At 35.6% G+C, this 26,562-nt stretch overlaps 2 protein-coding genes across 2 annotated transcripts; one reads left to right on the top strand and one right to left on the bottom strand.

The window, feature by feature from the left end:
• The first annotated feature begins 132 nt into the window (after positions 1 to 132).
• On the top strand, positions 133 to 20,010 carry LOC114124734 (calcium-activated chloride channel regulator 1-like). Its single transcript, XM_027988084.2, has 9 exons — positions 133 to 730; positions 15,264 to 15,697; positions 15,781 to 15,978; positions 16,048 to 16,156; positions 16,238 to 16,471; positions 16,553 to 17,116; positions 17,229 to 17,505; positions 17,621 to 17,788; positions 17,861 to 20,010. The coding sequence occupies exons 1-9, from the start codon at positions 566 to 568 to the stop codon at positions 19,252 to 19,254; spliced, it is 3,543 nt and encodes a 1,180-aa protein (XP_027843885.2). The 5' UTR covers positions 133 to 565; the 3' UTR covers positions 19,255 to 20,010.
• LOC114124733 (uncharacterized) lies at positions 19,333 to 26,331 on the bottom strand. Its single transcript, XM_027988083.2, has 6 exons — positions 26,221 to 26,331; positions 25,944 to 26,103; positions 22,091 to 22,309; positions 20,978 to 21,072; positions 20,474 to 20,585; positions 19,333 to 20,249 (listed from the first exon to the last, which is right to left on the bottom strand). The coding sequence occupies exons 1-6, from the start codon at positions 26,278 to 26,280 to the stop codon at positions 20,185 to 20,187; spliced, it is 711 nt and encodes a 236-aa protein (XP_027843884.2). The 5' UTR covers positions 26,281 to 26,331; the 3' UTR covers positions 19,333 to 20,184.
• Positions 26,332 to 26,562: the final 231 nt, after the last annotated feature.

Here is a 26,562-nt window from a genome sequence, read left to right as displayed (position 1 = left end):
GCCGCCGCCGCAGCAAAAATAATAAAATTTAATACAATATTCACTCTGTCGCCGCGACAGCAGCGCCGCTCGACGACGGTAGACCGTAACTGCGCGCGAGCCAGGTACCTGTTCTCCCGACGGCGTACTCGACGGTTCAGTTCAGTTTTTACATTCGATTCGATCGTTTGTCAGTCGCTGACTGTACGCTGTGTCGCCCGGAGGATAATATTCCGATTTATCTCGCGGCAACGCACGTACGCGATATTTTTTTTTCTGTTTCGAACTACGGTGTGCGAGTTTTTTTTTAATCTATTTTTTGCGACTCGGCTGTGCGTTCGGAAACCGTGACAGTTTTTTTTTCTCAATAAAATAGCTAAATTTTTTCGGTACGTACAATTATTAATTTATCCACTACGGCCGTCATCGTCGTCACTGTTGGCAGCCGGGCCTTTTTTCCGATGATCATGTTTTCGTCGTCTTCTCCTGCCGTTTGAACGGACACGTCGCGAGTGCACACAAACCAGACCTGCCGTGATTCGACCCAACTGTGACCAGTGGTTAAGTGTAATCTCGCGCCCGAAAAATGACCGCTTACGCGTTTTTAGCGGTGGTGCTCACGTGCATTACCGCGGTCTCGTTCGCTGGTGGTTCGGCCGTCTTCCAGTCCGGTGCTTACGACAACGTGGTGGTCGCCATCAAGGATTCTGTTCCAGTGGCAAATTGTAAAACGATCGTCAACAATGTTGAGGTGAGTGTCGAATCACTTCGAATATTATAAGTCCGAATATCGTAGTTTAAATTTTTTTTATTTTTCCTCGAAAGACCGACAAAAATAATTTTTCTCGATAGTAGTGATAGGTAGGTAGGAAGGTATTATTATTATTTTTTTTTTTTATATAGTCATAGTAAACTGAAAATTTCTCGAGCTCCGTACACAATACAAATCGGCGTAGTTAAGTCGTTGTTCCAATAGTCTCATAATAATAATTTTATCGCCCGTCCGTAACTTGGGCGGCGTGCGTGCAATTATAATTTTTTTTTCCTTTTACGACAGCGGCGATTCCGTCGAGCAATTTATCGAATCACTTTACCGTGGTCTCGGATAATTTCTTATAATATATGTGCGTTTTTATCGTCTATTGTATTGTTGGCGGCTATGCACTATATAATACATAATATGTCAATGCGTAGGAAGAGAACGTCGAGTAGGAAAATATCAATCGGACATTTAATAATAATAATAAACTAGTAGGTACGCATTTGAAAATTTCAAACCACCAAACTCGTCTCGATGAATAGTTCGACGACGACCACGACACACTGTATATATACCTATGTATATATAGTTAAATAGTATACATTATTATTATGTTCACCGGTTGACCGACCGACCTCCTCCGCCGGTGGCGGTGGTCCGGCCTTCCGTTTTGGTCTGATTTCGACGTTAAACGCGGCCGTGCCGGCTCTCTCGGAAAATTATAATAATTTATACGCGTTGTTTACGCGACAATCGGACCGCGTATATACTTGCGAGCAACGCCACCGCGACGGACGGTCGTTTTCATTTGTAAACGTACATTTTAAACGGTAATAAGCTAATAACAATACGTGGATGTTTATTATTATCATATATTCGAGATCGGATAGTCATAACGCCGGCAATGCGTTTTCACGGTCTCCTCGGCTAATGCGTCACAAGTAATAATTCGCGAAAACCGAGAATTTTCTTTTGCTTTCACTATTCCGCGGTGGCGACACAAACATCGCCATGTCAGCCGCGCACCGTATCAATTGTCTGCAAAAACGTCTTATCGGTCAAACCGCGGGTCGGTGTGTAAATACGTCCGCACACAATCGTTGTATTAAAATCATATTTCCCCGTCTACAGAATTAATATTTAATTTCGGTCGACCCAGTCACGCAGATATCTATAACGCGTATACGCTGCCGAAAAACGGTGGTATAAAAAAAAATACACGCATTATTTATAAAATTATTATTGTCATTAAATTACGTGCGCCTGGTGAAATATAGCGCGCGAGATCGGTTTTTTCTTTCCATTATTATTACTATAATTTTGTTTGTATGCCGTGTCGTCTTGTCAAAACCCGTGTATATCATACGGGTCGTTGGTCAAAACTGGTTTAAATAGGTATACCATTATGTTATAAATATTACGTACCAAAATCTGTGGAAATTAAGACTGTTGGACGAGACAGCTTCTCCTCCGGTGGAGACTGTAGTGTTTTAGCCAGTCGGCATATAGAATTTATAATTCATCGTCGTCGTGTGCGACGCGATACTCGACCAAAACATAAGAATATCCCATTTATTCTCCAAACACTTGGCATATTATTCTTTACACATACGCGCGCACGATCAGATATGATTAATAATAATTGTCAACCTGGTTGATTATAAGTTGTTACTATTCAATGTAGAGCGTTGAATTCCGATTTCCGAGAGAGCACGTGCTGTGCAAAAAAAAAAGATCTTCTCGATTACGAGTTATATTCATGCAGTATAAATATAAAAATAAAATGTTTCTATATCGATTAAATGTAAAAACCAACTACTATAATAAATACTAAGTGGTTACTAAATAATCGGGACTGCTAAACCCCGTGAATGTATTGCGTAGATGTCATCGAAAACACGGATTTAAACGACTGTACGTTTAGAAATGACCGCTAGGACTAATCGGATACCTATAATTATCAATAACTGTTCGTAAAAAAAAAAAGTGAAACAAAAAAATTATAGGCTCTATAATGTGCGTAGCGCGATGTTAAAGATTATTTATTGAACTTGAACTCAAGACCATTAAATAACTCGCTTATAAAATAATAACGGATATAATTGGTTCAATCGGATACTACGAGTATATTATAGAATATAATATAACGCTCGCTGTTTGCTGGCAGTGTGTAATCAGTAATCACTATAAACATCATCGACGAAAACATGTTAACCGGTTTCCGATGATGATAGCAATGAGGTTACAGCGACCGGTGGAAAATAACGGATTTACTAAAGTCTCGCCACCGTACATAAAGCTGGGATAAATACGCGTTTATATATTATATCTTCAATTATATCCGAACACAGGGCAGGTAACAAGTAAGAGGATAGGTCCACAGAAATTTTCGACATTGCTAAACCGCATTACTTCGTTTCAGTGCGATATAATAAGTTATTACATCGTACGCGCATAGCTTTTTATTAATAACTTCGTATCGGGTTATGACATTTTATCTTATAATGCGCTTGTTAGATAATCGAATAAACGATAAATCTCTTCTATATAAAATGTATAGTAAAATATCGAGTAAAATAAAATCATTACATCGTGTAGATATACGATATAATATAATATAGAAAACTGTGCAATATTTTATTAGCAATTTCCTAAGTAATTTCCTATTTGTCGAATTTTGTGTTATTCCAGTCGCATCACTATGTACTATGTAATAATCTGGAAAAAAAATAAAATTATTGTAATTTGGTCGTTTTCGGATCAACACCGCTGACGACGGTATGCTCTAAAAACTACGTTTTTTTCCTATGTACGCGAATAACGATGGCAGAAATTCAAAACGCGTCCACTAATCGAGGAATGGAAAAAAAAACAACAGTGTTTTATATAATATCAGCTGGTTGACCGAGTGATCGAATTTTATTGAAAAATCGTGATAATCCCTAAAATCGATAATTATATACGTTGTCATAAACAATACTAATAATGCGTTTGGGGAGAAGACGACGGCGGCGGCGGTTCTCGCGTTGTCACCGAAGCGAACACCGGTAGCAGCAGCCGGCAGGCCGGGCCCGAGTCCCGCCCCGCGCCGCGCTAATTGTTGTTACCTCGCGATCAGTCGGACACCTCGCGCCGCGTCGCGCGTCCACTATATTACGACGAAAAACACGACCACGAAAAAAACCGGTCCAGCGCGTCGATGATCGTCGCCGCCGCCCGTATGGAATTCGTTCGTTCGTTCGTTACTCTACCAAACGGATTTTCTTGGTCGTAGGGCCGCTCCAACTGGCGCAGATCGCATTATTAGTATTATGTTATTATTATTCTGTATTCGGATTTCGTTTACGATGATTTCATGTTGGTGTGTTTCAATCGCTGACGATGGATAAAATTCATTCCAAACAGGAATTCAAAACAGTCGATTGACGGAGTTTAAACACTACTATTACTGCTGCAATATCGTCTATGTCTCTTTTTTTTTTTTATGTATCGTTCGTCATCTGGGCGCGTAGTCATGCCGCGAAGGCCGCCACCTCGTTTCCACATGATTTGACGTCGAACGGACGTCGGCGCGAATGCTCGTCGACGATGACGAAACGACCTCACTTGTACTCTACTCGGGTGGATCCCCTCCAAAGGATGCAGCGAGGAGTTGTTCCTATATACACTAAATATTCTCTTTCGGTCGTCTCCGATCAACTGTTACGAATGGGATCACGACCTTGGACCAGAACATAACCCATATATTATATAAAGAATTTTCACGTGAGCTTTCTTACAAAAAAAACTGAAACGTGAAAAGCTTAATCGGCCGACTAATGAGATAATATACAGGATATACTGTATAATTACGGAGTTCGCAGCGGCGAGACTCCTTAATCGGTCCTCCTCATCTTTCCTCACACTCTTGAGCCTATATGAATCCATCATTAAATACTCGAATCGCGGTCGCACACACGACGATTAACCGCGGAGAAGAGGCATCAACGACGACGCCGTCCGGACTTGACTATTTATAATTATTAATCAAACGGCGTCCTCCCCTGGCCACCCTGCTTTCTTCCGTTCTTTCTTTAAACGCTCGCGCGCGACTGACAGATTTCTTTCAAACACTGTTCGAGTACGAAACGCACACGAACAATGACGTTATAACGATAATAACGTAACGCTATATATGTATAAAATACTCGCGTATATCTCCACTATAGGATGTATACGTATTATATTTTGAATACAGCGCACTCGGCCTTTTTTCGTATATTATATACTAAAAATGATAAATGACCGCATCACGACGCCGCGGTTTAATAACGAGAGAGGTGCACTATACACTCGACACGCGGACGACCTTATACCACCGCGATCGCAGAGCTTATAATGTAACATGCAGTTAATTATCTCCAAGTAGGTATGTATAATATTGTATGCAGGTTGCGCGCACCGAGAGTGCAGGGAACATATCGTTTAGTACAGTATTTTTTTCCGATGTCGTTTACCGATCCGGTTACTATTTATTATTTATATATTATATGATAGGTATATATCAATAATATAATATTATGTAATTGTCTGCTGTACCACAACAATCAAAACGTGTTCGATGCAATATATTATATATGTGTACAAATGCATCTCTACATGTGTGCAGTCGCGTGCACACAACGGATTCGCGGAAAATTGTCGGTGGTCGCGGCGCCACACGTATGTATACGGTGGGCTTATATAGTATAGAATGAGTACGACGCGCTGCATTCTTCGTCTATTCGACGCCGACATCGTCTCGTGTGACGCGTTCAGAATAACTTAAACGAGCAAAAGGCTGTTGACGAATACGATTGAAATCGTATACGAATTATCATCGTTGCTCGTCGTTTATGGCAAAAGATCGTCCTTAGCCCCTATCCTCCTCAGTATCAAGGTCATCGCAGATAGTGTAGACCCTCCGAAACGCCGAACAGGTAGCCTGTTATGTGTGCTGCAGTTATACATACGATATATTATAATTATACACTTACACTTACTTTAAGTATAACTTACACGTAATAAGCATATGCGTGCGTAATAGTGAAAGTATATTACACTCGTACATGCTTTATGATGTGTATAGATATTGTACGAACACACTTTTTAAGTGTGAGGACAAAAAAAAAAACAAAACCAATATGACGTCGAGTGCGTTTTAAATATATCGTTACTGCTATTATTTTTCATTTTATACACGCCTAATTATTAGGCTACAACATATATAAGTAGGTAGGTACTACTGCTGTTGCAAGTGTTTCGAAAAATCACTGGACCACAGAAAAAAAAACAATAACTTGACTTTTTACTGAACACAACAATGCTGTAAAAAAAAATAATGTTTTCAGAACGTCCGGTAATAGAAAAATTTAAATATTATTAAAAACGATTAAAATGTATATTATATATATATTAATATATCATCGTAGCGTGTATCGACCAAAAAAATTATAATAATTACGTATCATGCGGTGGAAATGTACTAATTTGTAATTTAGTTGCGTACAGCGACCGCAATAAGTAATGGCGGGAGGTGTAGTGTGGTGCATATAATATTTTAATATACAAAGTGCGTTTAACGGCCTCGCGGCGTTTACAGACAAAAAACTCAAAAACAACACTTTTTTCTAATTCTATAATATAAGCACGCGTGTTTATCTATATAGTTTTTGTCTCGCGTGTACACTATATAGTGTGTGCATAATATGTGAACGGATTACGTTACACGGTGGAGGAAACGCACTGCATACATATATTAAATGTTCTAAGGATGAATCGTATTGGTCGATGGGCAAGTACATAAACATGTCTACTTATAAGTATCCTTGTTCAGTGTCAGCGTAACCCAATATATTTTAGAAGCAGCCGTGTGTCGGTGCAATACACAGTATACCTTCAATATATGCATAACATATTATAAATATTTACACTCGGGTTGAATCATTTAACGCACTCATTGTGCCTCTCCGTCATCCGGCTTTTTTCTTACGTCGCGGCACTCTTTCGCTTGAATAACGCACACACATACCCACACAAGTGCGCGCGTAATAGTATAACATGTTTATGGTAACTGTCCGTTCACCCGATATTCCATTAAACGTATTTACGGCCGATTACACTGGAGCATACGTCGAATGTGCGATGTGCGTGTATACCGCGTACGATCGAGGCTTCTTCGGCTTCTCCGGTGCTCAACTGCACACGACTTACATGCACACATGCCGGACTTTCACTTCACGAGACGCGAGTTAATAAAGCCATCACATCCCGATTTTTTATCGTCCCCAAAACAGTTCTGCGGAAGTCATCCATCGAAGCCGACCATCAGACGACATATGGCGACATAGTTAAAAAATCGGGCGCGTGCACTTCCCTCAAGAAACCCCAAAAACCACAAATTGTGGCTGTATCGATTTTCTAGGTAATTTATCATTTAACTCATTCCGAAATTTGAATCTTATAATTAATAGTAAGTAAAAGCGTCGATTATCGTCTTGACGGTAGCATATGTTTTTTTCTGGAAAAGGATTACGTCCGACGGAGAAAAACCCTCGTTTCCGCCACCGTCGTGTACGACCGAAACGAATCCTACACCATTTCTTGTACATCCTATTGTGTTATCCGTCGGCCCCCGCCCGCCATATACGATTAATAATTATTATTGCGGCGGCGGACCGTAATCACTGTGCGCGGCGGCAATGGTTTTTGTAACAAAACCGACCGACCGTGATGTATAATATACGATTGACGTTTTTTTCTTTCTGTCCTATTATCACCGACGTCGCGTTATTAAATTATGTAAGACTTCGCGGTTTTTTTTCGTGAATACCGTACGCCCGGACGGACAATATACGCATTATAATTTATAATATCGTATTATTATATATGTAGAAGGTCTCGCAGTGTGAATATTTAACGGTTTTCTAGCCGAGAAGAAGCGTAAAAAGGGTGTTAGGGAAGGGGGGACACGTGTGCTGTAATCACTGCTTCTAAGCATTATTACAAACGGTGCCGACGAAATGTATAATATAATGTAAGTGTGTGCATGGGAGACGAAATGGCGAACTCGGTCTGTATACGTAGGTACTTACATATAAGAAAAATACCGTCTGCCGGTCGTGCACAGAGTTACTCTTATTTTTATTTGTTCAAGAGAGACAGAAAAACAGAGAAAAAAAAGTGGATTGAATGAGGCAGACAGATGACCGTCGTCGACTTTGTATATAATATTATAACATTTTATACTGGGAGTCTTGGTCGATGACGGTCGCTGTCGTCGTCGTCGTGGCGTCGGCGTCGTGCGTCCGCGTTTCGGTCGTGACCAACGTCGCCGCATAATATTTTATCCTACGGGGCTAATCGACGGCCGATTGTTGTGTGTGTTCGATCGTTTTCTCCTCTCTTTCACGTTCTGATCAGATTTTTTCACCCCTCCACCTCGTCATCCACAATGTACGCAAAGCATACACAGCATATAATAATATTATTATATATGTGCAGAACCCATAAATCCCCGTGTGAATAATATATATATTATTTCTGCGTGTGCGCGTATAATATACGTGTCGTGGGCGGAATTTGTTTTAAATATTATTATTATTATTGTTATATACTTCGATTCTCGGGTCGGAGTATAACGTATCGTCGTCGTATATGTATACATTATTTATTATAATATATTGTGGTACATAGTGTGACTAGTGTGAGGATGGTATGTGTAGTGTACAATCGAGTTTATTTAAACAGACTGAATATTTTTCAATATATTATAATTTATAATATTATACGTGTTTAAGTGTAACGTGAACCGGTTGAGCTGTTATATCTCGTGCGAGCGCCTTCGGTAAACGTGCTAATCGCAAATAAAAAAAGTTTAAACGCGAGCCACAACAATAATGATATTAATAATAGGTACACAAAGAGCTCTTATACTTGTATATTATATTATATCGTGCTATATTCTTACGCGTCCGGCCGCTTTTTTTTAAACTCTTCGTGGAAATCGTGAAAACGCACTGCAGTCTCTTAGCTGTAGACGTTTGCAACGTGCAAGTCGTGTAAACTTCGATGTGATGTTTGCTGTATGCAGCTATGTGAATATACTCTTAACAAACGTTCAGCAAGCGATTGATCAGTGAAAGAGAATAAATCTCGATTATTATAATAATATATTTGCAACTCTGAAATGGTGTGCTATTTGTAAATTGTAAGTTCTACATACTTATTTCTTGTTGTCCGTATAAAAATCCACGAAACAAACGACTAGGTAGTGGATCTTCAACATTTTTTTAATGAAATACCTATCCCATTGACTATATTATCTTTAAACTCGATCATTATTGGTGTTCCCTACTTAATTATTTGATATATACCGTTTGAATCTACTCGTTAAGATATCGTTACGATCGCGTAAACCATCTGCGATACTAACTATTTTATTTCATAAAATTTTCAATGCCTTAAATTAAAATTATAAAACACATATTATCATGTACTTCGGCAAGCTGAGTAAAATATGTTGTAGGTACAAACTTTTACCGATCACGTAGCAAGCAAACGTAAACATTATTATCTAATCGGATGGAAAAAAAATAACGTGAAATTTATTGCGGAAATATTAAAAATGTTTATACCTATTTGCAGTAATTGCAATAACGATCACATCCGATTAAATTATTTATTACTATAATTGTTCTTTAATTTGAACATTATGACGTATTGAACATTTGATTATTATCTCTAATTTTTAATGCTCAATTGGTTGTTAAATGGTATAAATTTGATAGTTACGATATAGAATCATATAGATGTGACCTTATACTGTTACTATGTATGAACTATTTCCAAAGATGCATGGTGGCTGTAAATAAAAATTAAAAATACTCGTCTTCAACTAAATGTCTAAAATATAAACAATGCACTTTCAAATTGAAGATATTTAAAATGTTATAAAATTCGAATAACGTCCGATTTATATATTTCGAGCGTTAGAATATTTTATAAACTGTTGTTACTTGTTAACAGCGAAGGTGATACACTTGGCAGTCACCTTATATGGACGAACATAAAATAATATTGTCAGGTGTTAAAAAAATAATTTTACATATTCTTTGTTACAACTATATGACTCCGGTCTTCGAGGTATCCCATCTTCGTTAAATATAATATATACCTAGTACTGTATAACCTCGAAATATTCATAGAAATACACTTAATTAAAATGTTTTATATAATTTGAAACTGTTGTGTACTCTTTGTCCGTAGACATGATTAAATAAATAAAATTATGATATTATCGTATTCGGCTAGTAATGCATTTAAATATTTAACTACATTTAAATCGTAGAATTATTGTCATCAGTTGACATCTAACAAATTTAATATGTATACAATATACATGGATAAATTCTCGGCAATCGAATCAAAAACATTTAAACATTTAATTCAATATTTTGTTTCGGAATCCCATCTGTGATTCCGAGAAATTCATTTAACCTAATCTTCGCGTTATTTTGGAAAGTCAAAAATCGATTGGAAAATATAGAAGTATTATATTATAATTTATAAATTATAACATATTATAATGTGGGCCCCGCGAGGGTAGAGAAAAAAATTCTTCACATACACATCACGCGTAATAATAATGTGCCTACATATGTAAAGTGTGAATATCAATGGTTTTCATCGATTGCGGTGCAGACGTGCAGTGCGCTAGCAAGTCGAAAAACCGCAAGACCCGATCGACCGATCGAGATGCGGTGGTAAATCCCATTTTTAACATTTATCGTGTGTTATGGACTTGTGGCCAATATCTCTTCGTATTCTCGAACACTCAATACTGTATATATACATAAATATGAAGACGAAGCGTTCCTCGTGTTTATGGATATATATATTATTTTTTTTGTTTCCACGGCCCAACAGGTAAGAGGCGTGTCGGCTGTTAATGGATCGGGTTTTCGAGAAAGACTGAGAGAACGCTACGGGGATATATATATATATATATACAATAATAATAATAACCGGTACTTATGGCATAGAGAGTGCATTATGAGATATTTCTTCGGACGACATTATATATACAGGCGGCCGTAATAAGCATTTCCATTATCCTACGTGATGGACCCCCTTCCTCTTCAAATCACACACACACACACACCCTGTGGTTGACGGTACACACTTTAGAAGGATTAACTTTTTTTTTCGTTACCATTATTCTTTTTTTTAATGTACTCGGCGTCGCCGTTAAAATGACGTGCAACATACGAAAATTCCGTCTATCAGAGCTAAAGGAATTTGCGTCGCCTTTTTCTTCAAAATACTCACAAATGAAAAATTATGAAAAAACAATCGAAAACTCAAAATGTTTGTTGATTTTATTTTCATGATTGCGTATAAATCAAATTACAATACTACATATAGCCCAATGTTTTTCGAAAAATCATTATATCTGTTATATTATACGATATAGACATAAAGAAGTAGGTACTCTGCGAGGTTAACGTTAATAAGTCATTCCATGCGTATGGTCTTCCACTTCGGCGCAATAGAATGCGAACGTCCGCACGAAGATTTGATGGCCGAACACTACATGACCTGACGAACAGTTGAGTGTTATTAGGTTTTTTTTCCTCTCCATCGGTAATTTGCCAACGTCGTCCCGCGGCCCTCTCGACTTAACGCGTATTTGACGCCACAGTTCGACGTGTTTGACTCATCATCCGACGGCGCGCGCGCCCGCTTTGTGCTTCGGACAGCTCGGCCGCCGTCAGAAGGCTAATTACCGGACGACAACAGACCGTCGACCGGTTGATGTATTATGTGTTTCGCGTAGCTGCAACACACATAAATACCACATCACTATGACACGGCTAATATGATATTATTGTGTACAAGAGAAGTAGGTAGCTGGTATAAACCAGACGTGGTATACTCGTTTCGTTACGTTAATCATACTCGTATTAGTCGTATTTGATGCCTATATAAGTTAGATTCCTAACCATTGAATCGATTTTCCTAACCCCCGTGTCCGCTCGACGGAAGATAATGATTCTAAATACCAGGGTGGTGTTAGTGGGAGGTGGTACGTCTCGTCCACGTGATGGGCAGCGACAGTAGTAGTAAGACGTCAAACCATTAACTACATCGTATAGTTGTACTTTTATTATAATAATATTATATTATAAGGTACAGTGTAAAATGGTATTGTGTTGTGTACAACGTTTTCTCTATTAATAAATCGTTACAAGATACGTAGGTACTATACAGGAGGAGACATACGAAAAAAAAACTCATCCACATAGCACCGGCCCGCATAATAATAATATGTAACCCGTGTCCGATCGATGCGGTCGCTTACAGATTTTCCTGGCAACAGATTGAATGAGAATAGTCATAATAATAACGAGAGTGAAAAAAACCGTCTTAGTCATTTTGTGGATACGGTGCCTGTTTTTTTTTTATGTAAATCGGATCGGCGGCGACGGAGGTGTCAACCCGCATCGAATCGTAGCGCGTGTTTGCCCGCCGCCGTGCGTTTGGCACTGATCACGCGGGGACGTGTCTTATGATTGAAAAATGTGTGTATCATTATTATATTGTTATTGTGTAGCCGTAGTGTGCCGTTGTCCAAAAATTAATTTGAATTTTTTTTACGCGAACAAAAAATAAAACCAATCTCTTTCATTAACTATACAGGATGTTACTCGGCGAATATGCGCTCGATAGCGTACGCCAAAATCCAAACGGACGTCGCGTATAATACTCATTAATAATAATCTATGAGTATAGATCATAAGGGGATAGTACGTAATAAAAACTACACCAATCGTCGGTAACGGATTAACGGAGCGGCACAGTGCAAGTGGTGTTAACCGTCGTATATGCGCGACATCTCTGTCAGTGGCATTTCCTCGGGGCGACCTATACTCGCAGAAGGAAAGGAAAAAACTGGTCTTACAATAGAGAATACACATACTATTGGAACACAGATACTATTACCGTGGTTAAGTTTTCAATGCGACGACATTGGTATAGGGTACATAGTATATATGTACGCGGTGTGTGTATGTGTGTGTTGTGTAATCGGCGCACCGAGCATGCAGTAATGGACCGAGAGAATTCCACAGCCGACCTCGTGAGAAAAACGTTTGAAGACTATTCGGTCAACGCCGGGTATAAGAGCTTCTAACTCGTATTTCCATCGTTTCGGAATGGTGTAGGAAAAAACACAATAATAATAATAATAAATAATACGTCGTCGTCGAATGTGGCCTGTGATAAATGATGATAATAATAAAATAGCATAATCTAACAGACTACTTACTCGACGACGTATTCGGTCGCTTGTATTAGTTGCATTGTTGCCGCCGAGACCAAAGTAAGTGTCGAAATCACGCCGTTTCGATTTTCCGATTTCGATACGTGTCACGCGCTCGCTCGCCAATTGCTAGTTTTTTTATTATTAAATAGTCGTCGATTGCATGTGGTTCGAGCATATTATATTATAAGTACTCCATACTATATTTTTATATGTCCAAAAAAAATAATAACCGTGTAGTATATTTATGTATATAGGTAATACATATTATGCTGCAGTCACTTTCTCCGCCGCCCGACGATTATATTTTTTATCGCTCGCATTTCGTAAAACTCGCGCGTATATTGATAATTTTTTTCTCGATAGATTTCTCCAAAATAATATTATATTATAATGTGTATTTATACGCTGCATATATTTAGCGGACCGGGTGACGTACGCGAAAAACGGCGGTTGGGTCGCAGTGATTTCAATAGTCGTTTTGATCGTAACCGATTCATATTTTTTTTTTTTGATGCGCGCTCTACATTCACACCCATTGTTGTCGTCGTATGCAAATAACTCATGCGGTGGACACTCTCTCGCGCGGCGATTTTTCGATGAAAATTCTTAGGTCGTACACATACACAAAACCAGTCTGGTCAGGACTGGTTGCCGCCGCAATTCTTTGAAATCGACCGGCTCTAGGTTTTAGGCTTATGGCAATAATTAGACGAAATCCTGGTCGGAAATTTTACCGTTTAAAATGGGATTAATTTCATAAACCAAACGGGTGTGTCTGAGTATTGCTTCCGTTTTTCCGTCAAGAAAATCTTTGAATTATAATCTCGTTACGCACTTGTTCGTTTGTGCATCAATCACAAGGCACCCGTGTATTAAGTAATATTAAATACATTATATTTATATACATGCGATTGTCGGTTATAATTATGTACAGCGGTTGGTAATTAATCGGTTGGCTACTATTAGAGAGATTTCTTGCTAAATCTTCAAATAAGTTTTTGCTGCTCGATCAGCGCACACGTAACACTGAGTTTTAATTGATTCATTATGAAAACTAGGAAGAAGTTGAAAAAAATGCTTTTACTAGCCACCATCGCCAATTAACGACGATACACGTTTATAATTAGAAGAAGACCTACCTATAAATATACCTAATATTGTATCCTAAATTATTATACCTATCTGCACCGTTATACCGTCAGCTGCAGCGATCTATCACTTTCCCGCCGCGCGCGATTGCGTTTTGTAGAAACTCTTCGTTATAATAATCGACCGATCGTTGTCGTAACAATAGGAAATGACTTCGGACGTGAACGTGAACAACGATACCAATAACATAATCGATACCATGTAATAATATAACCACCGAAATCAACTCGATATTCGTACCTACCTACGCAGTCTTCTACAGGTAATATGATACGTACCTACAACAACCATATTATAATATTGCACACATTGCAGACATTTGCATACATTACGTATGTGTGTTCCATTCGTTTAAGTCGGTAAACGCGTGTTTTATTTTCTCTCTTGATTTTTGGACATTCCGACCGAGACTAATGGGCCTAGGGGATTTCTCGGATTTTTTTTGTACATATATACAGCAAGCGAGTGTGGGTAACGGACGCGTCGTCGTCATTATTATTTTATTTTATTTTTGGTTTCGGTGCCTAAACCACTGACGGACGGACGAATTAGCTGCCGGGTGATTTATAACGTGTTCGAAATCACGACCGGTTCGACTGGCAATCAATTCTCGCCCAGGGCGCGCATGCTCACAGCTGCAGACGCGCTTGTGATAAATACGTTCCTCGCCGCTATACCTCTGCTCACCATGACGTATAATATATACCTATATATTTTAACCGACAATTTTTTCCGTTCGTCATTATTATAATAATATTATACACATTTTATCAACGTCGCCGTTTTCACGCCGTAGCGCGTTCAGACGCCGACGGGGTAGTTTGATGGGGTTATAGCTGATGACGAAGCCCTAGCTATGTGCTAGCGACGGCGGTGCACACATAAGGTTTGACATGACACCGGTGAAAAATAATACGCGATATGTTTGTCCCCTGGTGAGAGCACTCAAGGCTTAACTATACATTATTTGTGTATATATTATATGCAATGTACAAACAGTTATTATAAAAAGAATTTTTTTTTGTGTCACAGGCGGCGTTTACTAGTGGATCGAAATCTCTCCACGAAGCACTCAGTGGCAAGGCCTATTTCCGATCGGTGACTGTGATGCTGCCGTTAAACTGGCCGGATCACTGTGTCGGTCATTTACGTGGTATCGTTAGCAGCCAGGGAGAAACGCCAGACATTCACATCGGACTTCCGCACCCAGTTCATGGAGACGCCCTGTGGACGCAACAATCGCAAGGCTGCGGCCGTCCCGGAGATGGTATATATTCGAGTTACCGACTGTTCCAAGAGCCTCGAGAACTAGGCAAGGAGCTAACTAAACAGTGGGCAAAATACCGGTATGGTGTATTCGACGAGGTTGGATATGCCGGTGATGCGGTTTATCCGTCGTGCTATGCATCTGAAACGTCTCAGGCCGAGGTCAATGGATGTTCCGACAAACCCATTTCCCAGACTAGGTGCGTGTGCTGTGATTGCTGTATTTAACGAAACTTTTTTAATGAGACTAATTTTACTTTTGTTTTTTTTTCCTTTATCACAGAGCTTGTGATTCCATCAACACAACAACATTGGTTCACCCGGAAGCAAAAACTTCACTCATGTTTTCCACGGCACCTCAAGTAACTAAGTTCTGCGATGCTTCCAGTCATGACCGTTACGCACCTACTAAACAAAATGCACTTTGTGGAAGGCGGAGCATTATGGAAATCATAAATACTCATCCGGACTTTACCAAAGGGTAAGTGATAGCTAAGCGTTAAATATATATTTTGAATGTTTAATATATTTTTATCATTATTGTGTTTAGTGTTAATCTGTCGGGAAATCAAAATTTGACTCCAACGTTTATATTCAAGAAAGAAATGCTCACCAGATACGTAGTGGTCATTGAAGACACGAAAGATATGATGGAAAGGGTATGTACCGCAAAACATTTTGAGTATAAATTCTAGGATTATTTTAATATTGGGTTATTAATTATAATTGTCACTATGCAGGAATCGTGGAGCTTTTTGCGATTGGCTATTCGTAAATGGGCTGTACATGATCTTCCAGCCAACACGGAAGTTGGACTAGTATCGGCTAATGATTCTTCAGCCAATCGCCTGCACGGCCTGAGTAGATTGCAAACATCGGACGCTAGAGACCAAGTTGCATCGAATATCCCATACTCTACAGGTGACTCGAGGCTACCAGCGTGTTTAGCTTGTGCGTTGAAAGAAGCTATACAGGTAATCAATCGTTTCAATAAGACTTCTGTAGAACAAAGTCTTACAAAACAAAATTACTGATTTTGTATTTTCTTTTAACAGATGTTAGAAACCCGCGCAAGCAATAGCGGTCCTGCAAGTTCAGTTATTGTGGTGATCGCTGCTGGAACATCCACGTACACTCCAGATTTAGTTAAACAAGTGTCCGAGGCCAGAGATAAAAACATTCGTTTGGCTACCATCACATACCCGATGATCAACCGTCTCAAGTCATTAGACTGGATGGCTGATAAAACCGGTGGTGTTTCATTCACGGTTACCGAAAACCGGTACAATATGGCCACATCGTATTTGTCCACTTACTTCAAGTTAACGAACGTCATGCGTAATATAATGGAGACGTATTATCAAGGCAACAAGGGTGATTTGCCTGTGGAAATTCATAGACGTGAATTAACCGACGATGGACGTACCGTGGTAACGGGAAGCTTCGTTTTGGAAGACCATATGGGTGAACCGGCTAAGTTCACTGTTTATACGCACAACACGGAAAATCCACTTATCAGAGCCATCACTCTGACCAGCCCTTCTCAACGAGTCTACTCGACTCGATCTGATTCACTGTTATCGCTCAAAATGCTCAGCGTACCAGCGGCTATAAATGAGGTAAACATTACTATCACAATATATTTTGTAGTTGTTGTAATTATAGTAGCAGTTTTTTTTTTTTTTAAATTGTATTTCAATGTTAACCAAATGTGTATTTATCGTTTTACAGACCGGAACGTGGACATACCACATCGAACGATTCCAGGGAAGTCCACAACCGCATTACGTGCAAGTGATGGCCAAACCGTTATCGAAAAATTCTCCTGTGGTCAGAGCTAGAGCTTGGACAAGTGGAACGACTAATCCATTAACGATTTACGCCGAAGTCAAACGCGGTGACTACCCGGTACTTGGTGCTAAGGTTGAAGTGTCGGTTATTCGACCTGGTTTAAATGGTTCGAATGCACATCGTGAAAAGTTTGATCTTTTGGACACTGGAAGTGGAGGTCAGTACGATTAGTAAAATTTGTGTTTTTAAAATAACATTAACCCATTATTGAAAAATACATGATTATTTCTAAATTCAGACATTTTTATTAAATTTTACTGTTGTTTCTACAGATCCGGATATCATGAAAGGCGATGGTATTTATTCGAGATATTTCAACCCGATGATTGGTGGACTTGGAGTTTATACTTTTGAAATAACTGTTTCGGATAGCAGCAGCAATGCATATACTTGGCAACACAACACCCACCGAAACATTGAACGAAATCCCGTGAATTCCGGTTAGTAAAACTTATAATGATTTTATTAAATCAACTTATATAACTTAACTTAACATCATATTGTATCTACAGAATCTAACTGCTGCGGATCATTTATGACATCACCGTCAGTGGAACAACTGAATCCCTTTCAACGAATCATCGCTCCGCTGTCTGTTACATATACTGCCGAAGATCTGTCATCATCATCGGCGAACGTGGGCCGAGTGGGTGATCTTAAAGCCGAGGTTGTCAAGTCAGAACTAAAAGCTCGACTTACGTGGACTTCACCAGATATGGGTGGAAACTCGGTGGCTCGGTATGAAATCCGATATTCACAGTCACTTAGATCGTTACTCAATGAATTCGACTCAGCACCAGTTTGGACTCACGGCACCCCGCTGCCGTTGGCTCCGGGCTCGGAAACCGCATTCTCAGTGGACATGAACAAGACGCCCGAGCTTCTAGACCAGACGTTGTTTGTGGCCGTCAAAGCGTACAGTCGGATCGAGGCAGATTCAATGCCCGGACCCGTGTCCAACTGGGTCAGGGTGTTGGTACCATCACCACCGCCTCCACCGTCATTAATTACCACTCACTCATCAGTGTCGTCGGCTGACCCATCTTGGACTTCTGCCAACCAAAACGTTATATCCGGAATTTCCCGGGACTTTGAGATGAATTACGATGTCTTGGTGCCAGCTGCGGGTGGCCTGATGTTACTGGCTCTGCTCTTGCTTATGTATTGCGTGTTTTGCGCCGTTAAACGCAACCGAAAGCCTGAGAAACAGTCGCCTAAGCCGGAAAAATCGCTCAACGTGTCAGTCATACCCAATGGTAATGGCGGTGCACTGAACATTTCGTCTCCCATGAACGCCGTAAAGACTGAACTGGAATCGCATTTTGAACCTTGTCTGATCGACACAGGTGACCCAAAAAAACGGTACAGCGTAGCACAATATGGACCGGCTGCAACTAACGAACACCACTACAATCTTCAACAGCAACAGCAGCATCAGCAATCGCATCAACAACCAAACCAACAACCGCATCCTTACCATCACCAAAGTAATGGTCATCTGAGTGTTATTGCTGGAGCAACATTGACCCGTGCACCGAAACCGTTGAGTCCGTACCAATCGTGGACCGCTTCGCAGCTGTTGCATGAACACGAACGCAGAACCAGTCCGTACGGTCAGATTGGTGACTTTGAGAACCAGTATCCACCACCCGTTCCACCACTGCCAGCTTACCAACAACAACAGCTCCAGCAACAACAACAGCAGCAGCAACAACAAGCCAATGCTGAAAACATATACGGAACTGCTCCTGGTCATTTCCAGCAGCAGCAAAACGGACTTCCACCACCCGGCCAGTACAATAACTATCACCGGAACAATATGATCCTATTCAACCAGAGCCTCCAGGGATCGTTGAGTTCGGTCAGTAGCGGTGACAAGAAAAAGCGAAACATAACCATGGTATAATTAAAGAAGAAAGAGAAGAAGACAACGACGACGACGGAGCGTTGAAGTTAATAAGACTGACTACTTATTTTGTGTAACTTTGGTCTTCTCCGGCGCTAATCGTATGTGCGTGTACTATTCGGTCTGTTTACTGGATGTTTTTTTTTATTTTGCGGTTTCTAGTCAAATTCACTAATGTTGTAGACTAAAAACCACCACACGTACAACCAAGTTATATTTTGTTTTTTGTTATGATCTCACTTGTTTCTTGTAAAATACTTTTGTAATTAAATTAAAATAATTTCCCCTCTTGTATAATGATGGTAATTTATAATAATAGTTATCATTATTCTACTACTATTACTACTATACTACTACGTTCGTTAAGGACCTTAGTATAAGCATTATTATTATGAAACTGCCTCAAATCCCTAAATAGATAGGTAAACTGACAATTATTATTATATTAATAAGTCGAGTGTTATGCACCGTTTTGTGCCTTTTTTTGTAAATTATATTATTATTAATGTAAAATGTATTGTGTACACGACCAAAAAATGTTATTAAAATATTATGTCTATAGCTACTGATTAGCTATCAGCTTTACTTTAGACAACAGTAATATTTTTTTTTATGTCCAAAATATTTATAAATCATATATTTTTGTACCTAAATTTAAGTTTGTTGTAGACTACTTAGTGAGTAAGCCATTGTGTACATTCATATTGATGATTTTGTAAAAAAAATATATATATATACCATATTATTTTAAAATAATATTAGTTGTGTATTTTTTTTTCATTTTTACAAACAATATAACAAAAATAAATGCAATATATTTTGTTAAGTAGTGACAAACTGACAACTATAATTATGAAATACCAATTTAGTACCAAACATTAATTTCTGTGCAAGAAAATAGTGTAGTTCAATATTGTATCATTATTATTGCTACATAAATAACCCAGAATTTTGAATAGCTTTTTCGAATACTTTGAAAAATTCCATGAAACATCCTGTAAATGTATTAATAGGAAGTAAAAAAATACAATAAAAAATAGATATACAGACACTGTATTGAATTGAATACATTTAAATGTTTTGCAATATTATTACAACAACTATTTTGAAACAATATTCAAAACAAATTAATTTAATCATTAAAAATACAAGATTGTAATAATGTTATTTATTAATGACCACTTAAATTTCTGTACAACCATTTATAGGTCTCACATACCAATAATTTTTTGAATTAAATCTTCGTCTTCTTCATCAGAGTCGTCATCAGAGGCTCTTCGTTCTCTTTTGATAAAATGCTCTTGTTTTGTTTGTAAGTTATCAATGCCAATCTTTAAAAATATATTATCTAAGTATAATTTGATCACATAGATATTACCATGGTGAGTAATATTTTTTATTGTGAGTAAAATGTACTAATATTTGAATGTACGACGTAATGCCAGAAACCATTGATTTTTAAAATGGATAAAAAAAAAAAATAATAATAATAACCATATTTACTAGCTTAGTTTTCTAAATTAACTCCACGAGAACAAATTATTTATTAATATCCAAATCACTGGTAATGAATTTTTAAAATGAATTTATAATGGTCCTAAATAGAATAGAAATTGTAGCATAGAACATATTGATTAATGGATTTAACCATGTTCAATTTAAAGTTTAACGAAATAATCAGCATATATTTAAACTTAATTATTTAAGTACTTATATACATTACCTCTTGTGATTTTATTGACCGTTTCCATTTATTTCCACTCCCTTGTGGCCATCCATCAACATTTTGAAAGTTTTTAGGTTCAAGCGTATCGTTACCTTCATTGATAATATTAGAAAAATTAAGACCTTTAATTTTAAATTGTATATTCTGAGCAGAACTATAAATTTAGGTATTCATTTTATAATGATATGTGTTTTTTTCTATTTATCAATGTTTTTGTTATTTTTGTATGAACACTATTTTTAGGAGAAAAATGCACTAATCACTAAAATAAACAGTGCCGGTTTACTTTTAAGTAAAATAATTTTTTAAAAAACTTGTTAACAGTGTTGCAGACATATCAAATCAACAGAATATTAATTAAGTCGTTAAAAAAATGTAAATAAATCTTTAAATTGAAATCTTCCATTAAATAAGTTAAACGGCGCGTTTTATATTGTTATTGAAGGGACCTATAACCGTTAAAGCCATCTTATTATAATTAAAATTATGAAAACAGTTTGATGAATATTACACCCATTAAAATTATCTTATTATAATTAAAATTATGAAAGAATTTTTTGAATATAATTTATAAAAGTGAGTTATGATCATATTATGATACATACGGGGTTTTTAGACCATTTGTCAATTTCTTTAAAAATATATTAATACATATTGTTATAGTATAATTATTGAAATAATTGTTTTATTAAAAAATCTTTGAATATTCAATATAAATAAAAATATATTTTTCCTCACTGTTAAAAGTTTTTAAGGGGCTATGCTATGATAATTACACATACATTCATGCAATTTTAGAAAACTGCAATAATTAAAAAATTATCTTTAAGAACAATAATTAATCATAATAATCACCCAGAAAACCCTAGGATCGTGTATAGTTATCAACAACATTATTACAATGTTCATATTTATTTATTTTAGACGTGAGAGTCCTTAGATAGCAATCTATGTAATTTGTTCATAAATCTGGACCTGATAGATAATAAGTATATCTATATTGATTTTAAAAAACCAATACCTAATCGTTATTTATTCCACTAAAAACAATAGAGTTCGGTGTTAAAAAAAAAAAGAATTAATATAACGTAACGCTATTATAATACTTACCGACTTTAAACACCCACGAGCCGTCAATAATCTGATTTTTGAATCCCCAAGATATATTGCCGTTCGGCACCACCGAAGTTATCCACCAGCTATTGGGAGGCGAGCCAAATGAAGTGTACTTCCATTTGATCGGCCCATCCATTTTAGTTCTAAACCACCTAACCGACGCCAATTCGTTTCCATACTGATCGGTGTATGAGAATCCACCACCGGTTATTTCTGTTAAAAATTAATAGACGTTTATTTTATTGTTTTAAGTAAATGTCCTGTTAAAAATTAAGTATGTGTAATGCTTCAATTTTCTCCTTTTTCGAACTTAAATTTTATGAAATTACGAAAATTTAAAATCAAATATTTTCACTTGCAATAAACAAATAGTGAGTTACATGGCGGATAGAAAACTTAAAATTAGCTCTACTTAAATACTTAATATAGACTTTATGTGGTAATATTTTTAGTCACTTGATAAATCAACAACGAGTAATTTATTTCAATAATTTTATCAACTTAACTCCATTAAAATATTTTTTAAGTAGCTCATAATTTAATTGGTCTCGGAAAGTGCTGTTTCTATTATAATGAAATGTCACAACAATAATTATGTGGACAGGCAATTTTATATTTCGTCTTCTTAATGTGTGTTTTATTTGTATTGCAGAGTCAACATCCATTAAGATTGCAACAAATGAGTATTGTATTAGGTCACACACACATTATGTACGAACTGGTGACTGCGATTTAGGCTTATTGTTTATTATTAATATTTTGATAAGAAATTAATGAATGAACAAAGAAATGTCACTAACCCACGTCAAAAATAAATGATAATTCACTTATCATTTTCCTAACGATCAATGAGTATAAAATTTTACATTTAATAATGAACGCTAAATAACATATTTCTACACCAAAATTAATGTACAACTTTATACAACAATCACACCTATTTCTATGTTGATAATATGATCACGCAATCAACATTTTATCCTCACGGTCATTTACAAAATATTTGACCAGTTAATGGCTATATTATGTATATATATATAAAAAAAAAGTTTTATATATATTTTTTTTGGGGGGGATTTCACATTATCTATTATTTACTTAGCGAATGAAAATTAGCAAAATAATACTGCAGTACATTAAAAAACATTAAAAATGATTATTTTGATAAAACTACTAATGCGAGACATAATAATAAATTTGACATTGGCATAAGAGACAAGTATGGCAATTTTTTATTTTACTCAAAGTGTACTTATTGTTTGTGATCTTGTAGATACCCCATCATGAAATATACTATATTGTATTTTATACACTATGGATTACCCAAATTAGTACGTTATTTGTACTTTTTCGTTTATTAGTAATATAACGCCTTCAAAAATACATTATGTACTAAGTACTTACAAAAAAAAAATAAATATTACTACCAATCACAATACAAATTTAATTTATAAATAGTCAAAAGAGTTCAAAGATTTACAAATTTTTATCATTCTCTGTAAAGACTGTACATCATATTGTTCTACTAAACATATTCTATTTTATATATAATAAAATATTCATTAGATTAAACTGTTTATACTTTATATTATTAAATAATAAAAACTTAGTCGTATTCAAGTAAACAGGTAAAACAATTTTACTATAGTTGGCAAAAAATATAAAATTTTGGAAATGTATTGTTTGTAATGGCCACAAATATATATAGACATAAAATTGATTTATATCAAGTTATTAGCAAGTATCGAACAATCAACAGATAACTATACAAAATAATTTATATTGATAGTCAACTATTACTATAGTTAATACGTCTTAATGTAAAACTTTAAAAATGACTTTGTTTGTTTTTTTAGTGGGAGAAGTCTTCATTCCATGAAATTTGATTTTTAATAATTTTATCCACTTTTAATGATAAATCATTTCATACGAAATTTTTTCTGTGCGGAGACAATGAGAGTAAGTCTATTTCTAGGAATATTTTAAATTATTATGTACTCATTACAATTGGTAATTTATTTTTAGTTTTTAAATAAGTAGTATGATATTATGTTAAACTGTTCTCTGACAATAACATCACGTACCTATATACCTATTATAGTATTAATTAAAAAATTGCAAGAATATTTTAATATCTATTGTTGTTATTAAAAAATGCTTATCAAAATATATACTTAGGTTTTTCATATTTTTTCTGAATTCCAGAAAAAAAAAGTAGTAAGGAGTGAGTCTTGTATTAACTTTTTAAATGTTTATTAATAATACAACAATTCAAGTCTACGGTTCTTCATTCTTAATTACAACAACAATAAAACATAATCTCATTGTTTGCAAAAACTGGTTTTACATGGATACTTCCGTTTTCTTTAATTTTATATTTTTTATCTGTTCTCTTGAAAATCACTGAAAATTCTATAACTAGATTTAATTTCCTTTTATAACACTATCATTAAAGTAACATTAATACTAAGTTCCTGAGAGGTGATGATTGGAAAAGCGGAGAAATAAAAAAAACGACAACACATTATTGTACAATAAATAATTATGCTAAGGATCTAAGTATATATATAACTTTAGTAACAACTATTCATAATATTGTATATATTAACGAATAATGATATCAAAACTTTATTTATTTATTAATGAAGGCAAATTTATTTTTAATTTTTACGTATATATAAAATATAATAAATCAATACAATGTAATAGGTATGTAACACATATTTTAAGTTCATTGCTATTGCATTGCGCATTAATAATTGTACTATAGTGGTGTAATTAAAATAATTAATGATAATGATACTTAATACGTTTAATTAACGTATAATATATAACAATATTGTTATGTATAATCGAATTTGTCTACGTTAGTCGTCATAAACTATAAAATAATTAATTTAATAATAATAATTTTTAACATTTAAAAGATAAAAATATTATCAAAGACATTTTTTATAAAAATAAGGCTATAATTAACTAAATACAAGTAAATAATAATTGTTTTTAATATCCTATTGTCTTGTCTAGACACGTTCGTTTTTATATCATTTACGAGTAAAATAATAATTTGCATAAAATAATTATATTGTCTCGTTTCCGCTATCATTTTGTAAAGCGTACCTACTATTATTTTATGTAAACTTAATCAAACGTCGTCGGCGTTGGGTATTTTTTTATACTAATAATATATAAAAAAAAAATACTTATGTTACTACCTAATAACTATAAGGTATGTCAATTACAATAAATTTACTATTTAGTATATCGATAAAATGTATAAGTACTTAATAGTTTAATACTTAAACTAATCATTATTGTAATTTATCAACATGTAATTTGTATTTCAAAATAATAGACATTTATGCTATTTATAATCTATTTATCAAACCGGAACAGTTTTTTTTTTTTTAATAATACTTCGAGTTGAAGGTTAATAAAAACGTTCAATGGCATATACATATTTATGATTGAAGATTTCCAGTAAATAAAAAAAAACTTGTGGTTTGATTAATTTACATATAAATAATAATTATACTCGGTAATTTTAACCCCAAACTTTATAAAATTAAAAATATCATACCTATACAGAAGTTGTTGTAATAATTATACATGTATGTATATTGTATAATGCATACATATTCGCTTGAAATGAAAATTAGAGAAAATGACTTATAGCTTTACAAAATTACTATAACTTAACGAAGTATTTAAGTATATATTATATTAAATAATATTAGTAAATTAACCTTGAAATTATTAAATTAAGTTTCTTATGTTCCTACTATAAATTATTAAAATATTTAATTGTGTTAATATTAAATATATTCTATCATTATTAGGTACTTACCTTCTTTATTAAGTGTAACTCTTAATCTAGTATCCCAGAAGCCACTTGCCGAGTCCCTCCAGGTCCATCTTACCATCATGTACGAGTCAGTGACTGTATTGTTAAAGAACGACACACTACCACTACCAGGATCAGCTCTATTGAGCACCCAAGGAGGTGACTAAAACATTGTAATTCTTTATTTACATAGTCACAAATTTTTTTTTAAATTTTGTATTAGTTAAGTTTATTACAAATAAATTTACTATATTAACATTTACAATAATACATTACGCACTTGGTTTCCTAAAACGACGTTAAATAAAACGAGCAACACCAATGGAAATGTGTTCGTCATCGTGGCTAAATTAACTCTAAAATAACATTATTATTACTATAACTATTAGTGGTAACAGTGTATTATATATTACGACTTTAATAGTAGTGTTGGGGGAAAAATCGAACCTTGGAATAGTAATAATTTACATCGTATGTTTTGTTTGTTTTATTATTATAGTTATTATTATTTTTTTAAAGAATCAGATTATATACCTGGGTCATTTTTAGATTCAGATCCATCGATTTGATAACATTATAATACTATATACTATGTATATCGTAGCTACTGATTATATTTTTT

This window comes from Aphis gossypii, chromosome 1 (assembly GCF_020184175.1).
Source record: "Aphis gossypii isolate Hap1 chromosome 1, ASM2018417v2, whole genome shotgun sequence".
Lineage (NCBI taxonomy): Eukaryota > Metazoa > Arthropoda > Insecta > Hemiptera > Aphididae > Aphis > Aphis gossypii.
The sequence above is the reverse complement of the archived record's forward strand: the minus strand, read 5'-3'. Positions and strand labels throughout refer to the sequence as shown.

Bases quoted from the DNA above. Each gene is read 5' to 3' on its own strand.
- LOC114124733 (XM_027988083.2), bottom strand. From the start codon at position 26,280: ATGACGAACACATTTCCATTGGTGTTGCTCGTTTTATTTAACGTCGTT. The intron at 21,073-22,090 runs GTAAGTATTATA...TTATCAATGAAG, and splicing joins CTCGTGGGTGTTTAAAGTCG to GTAACGATACGCTTGAACCT. The intron at 20,250-20,473 runs GTATGTGAGACC...ATACATTTACAG, and splicing joins TTTAATTCAAAAAATTATTG to GATGTTTCATGGAATTTTTC.
- LOC114124734 (XM_027988084.2), top strand. From the start codon at position 566: ATGACCGCTTACGCGTTTTTAGCGGTGGTGCTCACGTGCATTACCGCG. The intron at 15,979-16,047 runs GTAAGTGATAGC...TATTGTGTTTAG, and splicing joins CATCCGGACTTTACCAAAGG to TGTTAATCTGTCGGGAAATC. The intron at 17,117-17,228 runs GTAAACATTACT...ATCGTTTTACAG, and splicing joins TACCAGCGGCTATAAATGAG to ACCGGAACGTGGACATACCA.